This window comes from Talpa europaea, assembly GCF_964194135.1.
Source record: "Talpa europaea genome assembly, chromosome: 10".
Taxonomy (NCBI): Eukaryota; Metazoa; Chordata; class Mammalia; order Eulipotyphla; family Talpidae; genus Talpa; species Talpa europaea.
In genome coordinates, this window is record NC_140077.1 from 83,118,125 (window position 1) to 83,126,644 (window position 8,520).

Below are 8,520 nucleotides of genomic sequence, written 5' to 3' on the forward strand. Positions count from 1 at the left end.
GGCCTTCCAGGTCTATGCTGCCCTCACTGCTCCCTTTTTTATAGTAACTTTGTGAAGGAGCAGTTAGCATCCAACTGAGTTTGTGACAACAGCCAGAGTGAACTGGCTACAGGAGACAAGTCTGATGAGACTACATTCTCAGGGGAGTTGCATATGCAGCTAGCAGCACCTGGGAACTTTTGGAAGCTTGGTGCTGCACCCTTTTGGGGGGAGGAAGTGCCACTAAGACCATTTGGCTCTTCACCAGGGACCTGGAGAGAGCCCCAGGGAGATCATTCAATAGACAATCTCATTTTTCTTTATATCTCTTTTATAATGCCTAGTCTCTTTTATTGTATTCTTTTTTTTTTTACTTTTTTTTTTTAAGATTTATTATTTATATAAGATTCAGAGTACAGGCCAGATGCACAGGAGGGTGAGAGGATTCACCAGAGACAGAGTGGGGAACAGAACAGGCAGACTGATGAAATATACTGCTGAGGGGAGCAGTGGGCGGGACAGGAGAGGTCTGCTTTGCCATGTCGGGATTGAACCTGTGCTGCAGAGGCTGCAGACAGCTTCACAGTGCAGCTCAACTGCCTGTGCTACCAGGGAGGCCCTCTTGCCTTCTGTATTATTCTTTCTTTCAAAGAGCACTATGTGTCTCCTAATAATTGAGGGTTACATTTTATTCACCTCTATTTTCCTAGCACCCAGAATGGCTTATGATACAGAGCAGATGTAATTAACCAATGACTGTATTAAGGAAGCAACAATGTAGACTTTTGTTTCTTTTTCTTTTGACTTGTAACATTTTTAAATTTCAGTAATGGTCAGTTCACAATGCTTTACATGATTCAGGGGTATAGGTTCATGAATGTTACCACACCTTGCCTACCACCCAAGCACCCACAATCCTCTACCATAGTGAAATCTGGACTCGTTTTTAGGAGATGATAGTTGAACCTAGAATTCTAAAGATGAATTAAGAAATGTGTGAGTAATAATATTTCATGTTTCTCTTCTTCACTTTTGGAAATTTTAAGTACTTCCCTTTGATAGTATGATTATAATAATTTCAATCAAAATAATGTCAAACATCAAGTAAGTATATTAATCAGTTCTTAATATGGAAATAACTTCTTCCTATTACTTGTCCACAGTAGGTCATTTGTATACACTGAATCAATTGACAAGTTTAAGGAAAAAATCTAGACAGGAATGCAATGTTTATATAGTTAATTCAGCTGAGAGTGACATCAAGGTAGGGAAATACCCAGGTAGGGAATTATACAATGAAGGTCTTATTGTGGTTGTTTTAACTTCCAGATCAGAAATTTGAACTATATTTTGTATATGATGAGAAATGACATGGCCAAATCTGTGATGTTTGTGGGTTTTCAGAGGATGGACTGAAGAGAAGAGACTGAAAAGAGTGAATGAAGAAAAATACAATAATGCACACAAGTCACATGAATCAGCAAGCTACGGGAGTCTATACTAGAGTAGGGGTAGTAGAAAAAGAGCAAGTGATATGCCAATTACATATCAATTGTAGAAAGAGAATTGATAAAATTTGGTGATGGAATGAGTAAGGGAGAGAAATAACTAATGAAAATGGAGAAACTGGACCCCCTTCCTAAACTCTTATATGACTGGCTAAACCTGGGTAGAGAAAATTTGAACTTTGTTCCATGGAAACTCAAGAATAATACTTTTAAAAACCTGATCTGCTCGTTGCCCCTATTCTATTCCCATATGCTTGATGACTTGGTGAGCTCCTATAGGGGATATCCATAGTATTTCATTGTGGGGTGTGGATAACTATTCAATACGAATGAAGCACAGGTTCATGAGAAGCTGGAGTTGAATACGCTCTGCTGGCCATGGCACCATCGTGGTTATATTTAAGCTATCTGCTGGTGTGCCCCACAGAGATACCTGTTTTCCTACTGAAGCAATGCCTAGGACTACTACAGACCAGAGTAATTTAGGCAATATCTTCTGGTCAGTAGGGGGCAGTGTTGCACAATAGACTGTGCGCACATAGTGTCCTCAGACTCAATGCAATCCTTAGCTCTGTGGCTTTCCCTGGACCCCAGGATTCCTGAAACTGGGTTGTTAAAGCATCTTCAGAATGAGCTGGAATTTTCTTTTAAAGTATAAATTCCCATGGAGAATTCTGATTCAATCAGCCTGGGATAGGACCCCTAAGATAAGTGTTTTATTTTGCTTTGTTTTTAACATTCTAGGTAATTTTAATAGCTAAATATCAGAAATGGTGTTTTAATCTTTGTGGGTCTCAGTTTTCATCGCATTTCTATGAATATCACATGAGGACTTTTATAAACTTTAAGACCCATTAAAATCAATTGTTAATTATGTTACTTCATGAAATAACTTTACCATTTTTTAAAGTGATTTCTTCAATTTCTCATCAGTTTGAGATTTGACTCTATGAGAGGGTATTCGCTTTTCTTTTCTTTTCTTTTTTTTTTTTTGCCTTGTGATGACAAAGAGAAAAAGAATGTGTCGTGTCCAATACATACATAAAATGTATTAATAATTGGTGGCAAATTTAGATATTGAAGAGATGATAGAAAGTAGAAGACTTGCTGGAATGTTTGTTAAATCTGAGAAATAAATGCAGTGTTTAAAAATGGCAATTGTAAACAGAAATTGCTTCTACATAAGATAAAACTCACATTTATTATTAACCCTGAAATAATTTAACTTACAAGTATATTAAGTCCCAGTTTGAAGAGCAGTAGCTTAAGTTAAATACCTTCTCTTGTTTATCCCCTTCAAGTGAAAAACAATCAAAAAGCAAAACAATACTAGTAACAAAAATAACAATGGTGTTTTTGAAACACATACTTTTTAGATAGATTTTAGCAGCTCAGTAGATCTATATGTAATGACCCGCGTGCCAGTTCATCTTAAAGCTCACAGCAAGTTTAATCAGTTGCAAAGTCCTTGTTCACAGTTTCTGTGTAAACTGGATTTCTCATTTCTGAGGGATTTTCTAGGCCCACAGTTTTTTTTTCCCACAGTCCCACAGTATCTCCTTGCATCTACTGTCTCTTAATTAATTTTCATCTTGCTTATGCTTTTTCAGTTCTGTGCCTGAATCACATCCATGTTAATCCATTTGAATCATTTGTTTTACCCCGGGGTCCATCCAGTCACCCAAAAAGGCCATTGTTCATCCAGGGAGCCAACTGGCACATTCCTCTTGTACTTCATGCTGTCTTTAATTCCCACCATCCATGGACCTGTCACTTTAGGTTGTTAGCCTGAAGGTCATTCAGAAGATTTGAGTACATGTCTGATTTGAGGAACCTGGGGTAAGAGTCCTTTTCCATGAGAGTATAGATGATCTTTTGGGCTTCATCAAAACAGGTGACAGTTGGTGTCTTGACCTTCTTTGCAGTAGCTTCTCGAGTGCGAAAGTCAATATTGATCTAAAAAGAAATCCTCATTAGTTAACCAACACTTCCAATTTATCACAAAAATTATGATGTTACTCTATTTTTTTGAAGCACCTCAAATAGTGGTTTTGTGTACTCAGTTAAATCAGTTCAAATATATCTCTTGGATGTCTGTTCTCAACCAGCTCTGTTCTAGAGTAGAGAAAGTAAACTGATGGTGTATTTGGGTGGTGCAAAAGAGCAGACATTAAAAATTTAAATCACCACACAAGGTGATACATGCATCAAAAAGTGACAAAGACATTTAGAATTTACAGATAGAGAAGGAACTTGTGCAACTATCATCTTCTGGGACCAAGAATAAACTGGAAGGTGGGCACTACTATTAACTGAAAATATTTTTTTCCATTGCGATTGTAGGCATTAAATTAATTTGTATTTTATGCTAATCCCAGATGAGATAGCGCATAAGGGTGACTGACATGAAATTCTGGGCAAATACTCCTTCCTCCATTGCTATCAAGTTAGGTGGTTTCTCAAGATCAATCTTTTCACCTACTGTGTTGAAATATTCACAAATCTAGAACATAAGATGATTGCTGCAGTGAACTATATGAATATACCTTGATAGCTAACAGTGAAATCATGACTTTTTTGGGGGGTCTAAGTTCTTTAAAAGTAAACTGATGACAATGATCTTAATACTTACTTGTTTAGCAGCATCTGAATGTACAAATGCTTTATATATCTTCTCTGCTTTGCAATGCAAAAGATCAGACTCTGTTTTTTTATAGTCTTCACAAGCCAACCAGAATTCAATATTCTCCTCACTGAACTCAGACTTTAGGAAATTTCCAAAGACATCTTGACCAGCTAAAAAGAAAAGGTGAGGGGTGAGAAAATCAAATTAATGAATGATTAAGTTGAAGAAGAAATTTGCAAGAAAAAATACTATTGCATTCTCTATGTAAAAGGGAAAGCTTCTGCTGGAATAGCTGTCATAGTTTGCAGAAATGGGAAGGCCACATACAGGCATTAAATGATACAGGCATTAAAAATAGTCACAAGGACACGGAGAGGATCCCTTCTTGATTACAGAACCATATTTTTACTTCTATATACCAACTTTTAGTTGGAATATAGAGTATTTTAGCAAAGCAAACGTTGACAAAGGCCATTGACATCCTGTTAATCATTAACAAATATAATTTTCCTACTCAATTCATATTGATCAGAATGACCAATGAGTGAGGCCTCTGTGTCACCTATGTTACTGAGGCATTTTGATGGGACATCTTTACCCCTTTGTTTAGCTGAAGCCAAAATTAAGTCAGATAATAAGATGGGTGAAGCATCTTGAACTACTTGATCCCCAGACAAGACTCCTTAGGTTGTTTATGGGGAGAAGAGGATAAGATCACCCATTGGGTAGAGACCAACTCAAACAAGGGCCTAATCTCAGCAGAGCTACAGTGCCCATCATGGGAGGGGACAGACTGCTTTCATTCCTTACTTATTCTCATCAAAAACTCCCTCCAAAAATCTGTTTAAATTCATTTCATTGTATCTATGCTGTAACAGGCATCACATTTTACATAATCAATTATATATGATATCTCCACTGCCTTCGAGGCAGCGAGACACTATCATTTGTGAATCCTTGTTGTGTCTGCAATCCCTGCCACATACCAGCAGGGTGAATGAGTGAGTTAATAAATGCACGACTGATGAAATAATGAATTGACTTAATAAATCCAACTCCTTATATTCAACAGCCAAAAATGCAATCTGTAGGTTGCATTCAGAATGGTAGTTCATATAGTGATGCTTTACTTTTAAAAACCTTACTTCAGAATCCCAGCATAATTTTCAATCTTATTATAATGATCCATGGAAACACCTAATTATCTTGATGGATTTGTCAAAGGACAGTGGCAGAACTGAGGACTTTTTTAAATATTATACTATAATGAAGCATAGTATCTGAAACTACCATGATCATAGAAAAACAAGAATATAACTTTCTGCATGCTCTCCTATCTGGAATGCTATATTTTAGTGAAGTCATTCAATGCATTAGGATATTGAGCTGAAGCCAGAAGCATTCAATTATTAATCTATACTTACTTTGATTGGCAAGAAGTTTTTCTAGAGATTGAGACCACTGTATTACTTCATCAGCAGACAGTCTGCAGGGGAGAAATTCACATAAATTAGTGAAAATTTTTTTCTATCGGCACAAATGGAATTAGAATATCAATCACTCTATAAACTTAGATTCTAGTTTTAATAAATTTTAGTAAAGTTTAAGAGAAAATGTCCCTTAGAATGGCTATCTTTATGAAAATGTCTGCTAATGAAATGTGAGAAAATTGAATTCTATTGATAATATCCAACAACTGATAGATGTCAAATGTGCAGACACTCCTTTGTATTTAATTTTCATTGGTGCTAATATAGTCTAATTTATTAGACTTTTTAATAGGATTTATTTCTTATGAGCAGTATTATAAGCAGTATTATGAATCTTTAGGTAGAACACGGTGCTAATGCATAGGCCACACTTAATGACAGGTCAGAGTATGAATGTACATACATGTCTTTGGACTTGGAACGCTTCATTCCAGATTCCAGATGTGGCAGCATAGATTTCAGATAAGCTTTCATGTCCATTCCACTACAAAAGACACAAAATTGAACATTCATATTTTCTCAGTAGAATACATTTTAATTTTAGAAAAAAAAGAGCATGAAATAAATTTCTCAAGGAATAAGGCAATAATAAAAATATGATACAGCATTTTGCAATATTAAAGATAAAGCCAATTTTAGGAGCAAACATCTGGGAAAAAATCCCATCTAACTTAATTCCCTCTCATGATTCATTTTTTACTGCACTTGGATACACTATAACTCACAACAGGTAGTTGCTCAAATCTGACTTAGTTAAATGCTCATAATTTCTCCCATTCATTCCTAATCCTTCTTTCTTTAAAGATTATCTATGTCAGGGTCACAAAGTGAGACACTGAGTGAACTTACAAAACCTTAGGCCTCCTTTTTGGTGCTTTGTCGTCTAGAAGTGAGTGACCAGTTCCCTTCAGTTCTTTTGGGTGAGCAGAGAAGAACATCCCTGGCATATTACCTCTTCTGGGTGGAGATGATTGCTTCTCGCTTAGTTCTCACACAGCGAGTGTCTGCCAAGCGCTGTCTCTGCTGCTTTATATAGTGAGAGGAATGGGCTCTGGCTGTTCAAAGAAGTCTGTTTATCAAGTGATATTACCACAGACACTGGAAGTTCCCCCTTTCTCAGTGTGTTGTGACGTGTGTCTTGAAAAAAAAAAAAGCATGCAGTGATGTCTTGTGGTTGAAACTTAACCAAATGAGAACAGGTCACTTGATTTGAAAAAAAGAAAGAACGTTAAACATACAGACACACACACCACAGTGTGAAAGTTCTAGGGCATCCTTGTCTCTCCTTAAAAATTGCCTGCTTCACCGATATGTTTCAGCCTTGCATATTCCTTGACTATAAAATTCATCTGATCAAAATATTATTTTTTTCTTTCTTTCAGGAAATAGTATAAATAAACAAATGCTTTTGTTTATTTGTATATCTATATATTTCTGATAGGGAGGAGAGATTTGAAAGGGTCTTTTCCCTTTTCCCTACTCTAACCCTCACCCCCTACTTCAATATCAATGGTAAGAAGTCTCCTTGTTAGTGCCTTCCCATATGCATGCTAGATATTCTACTAGTGTTATATAAGACGATTATTGCTTAGGGTAAAAATAAAGCAAAATTAAAACAAAACTCTAATTAAATAAATGTATAGCTTATTTACATTCATGAAAAAATGTGACATCAGAAGTAAATAAACTGATGCTATCAGAGGAAAATCTCCTTAAGGTTAAAAAAAAGAGTATATTTGAATTGACCAATAATGGGTGCTTCCTAGATGATGATCTTTCAGATTTTTGCAGGGCCTCTGGAGAAATATAGTCTGGCTTTAATTAAGACTAACTATTAAAAATAAAAAAAACTGGGCCTCCCCACTGGCTCAGCAGTTGAGCACTGGGTTGCAAAGCTGCCTGCAACCTCTGCAGCACAGGTTTGAATCCCGGACACTGGGTGAGGGTCCCACATGGCATGCAGACCTCTCCTGCCACCAGCTGCTCCCCTCAGCAGTGTACCTTGTCAGTCTGCCTGTTCTGCTCTCCGCTCTGGCGAATTCTCTCACCCTCCCATGCTTCTGACTATACCCAGTGCTTGTATAAATAAATAAATCAATCTTTAAAAAAAAAAAAAAACAACCTAAGGAATTTGAAGACTAATTGGTCAGGGGAGAGGATTTAGTGCAATATAAGCTTATATAGGTAATGTATGGTGTGTGGTTTACTTACAGACTGTCCAGTTTAACTTAAACCTCTGGATTTTGTACCTGAAAAGACAAAACAATTTTTTTCTTAGAGAAGTTTCTGATTAGGTTAAAGCTGACAAAAAGGAAGAAAGTATTTATTACTTTTCCTTTCTTGGTTATATGCTCAGGATGAAAATGTTTGAAGGATTCACATTTGTAATATTACAAATCTCACTACATGGTCATGAACATTTACTATGTTGTATGTGACAATCATCATTTGATGTTAAGTAGATAACTCGGTGCAATAAGAATGAAAACTAATGAGATGAGCTGGCCACTTTGAAAGAGACCCAAACAAAACTGACAGGCTCAAAGCCATATAACATAAGGCGTGCGTTTGTGTATTTTTGTGGTTCACTCCACACTTTCTATTAAAATCTTCAGTGTTGCTCATGTTTGTTTATCTAGTACTCTCATTCCTTTAGATAACTGTAGGTAAGTTATGTTAGAGAAAAATGTTTCAAAATTTATTTTTAATGGCTTCCTGTTATTATTATGCAAATATACTGACAATTTCCAAGATGTGTTTCTGTAACAGTAGTTCCTTTGAATACTAATAAGCATTTTAAAAGCTACAGCAGTGGCAGTAGCAAAGGTTATGGGACCATGTAATTTTTTGGGAGATGTTGGGTTAATGTTGAATAAGGTTCTTAAATCGATCAGTGCAGACCTGAGAGCCATCAGTA

At 36.3% G+C, this 8,520-nt stretch overlaps 1 protein-coding gene across 1 annotated transcript; it reads right to left on the bottom strand.

Moving 5' to 3' along the window:
• Positions 1–3,257: 3,257 nt before the first annotated feature.
• Positions 3,258–6,550, bottom strand: RGS1 (regulator of G protein signaling 1; the record flags this gene model as incomplete). The annotated part of the gene is made up of 5 exons (XM_084245226.1): positions 3,258–3,443; positions 4,120–4,283; positions 5,538–5,599; positions 6,007–6,087; positions 6,453–6,550. The coding sequence occupies 5 exons, from the start codon at positions 6,548–6,550 to the stop codon at positions 3,258–3,260; spliced, it is 591 nt and encodes a 196-aa protein (XP_084101352.1).
• Between the last annotated feature and the right edge of the window lie 1,970 nt (positions 6,551–8,520).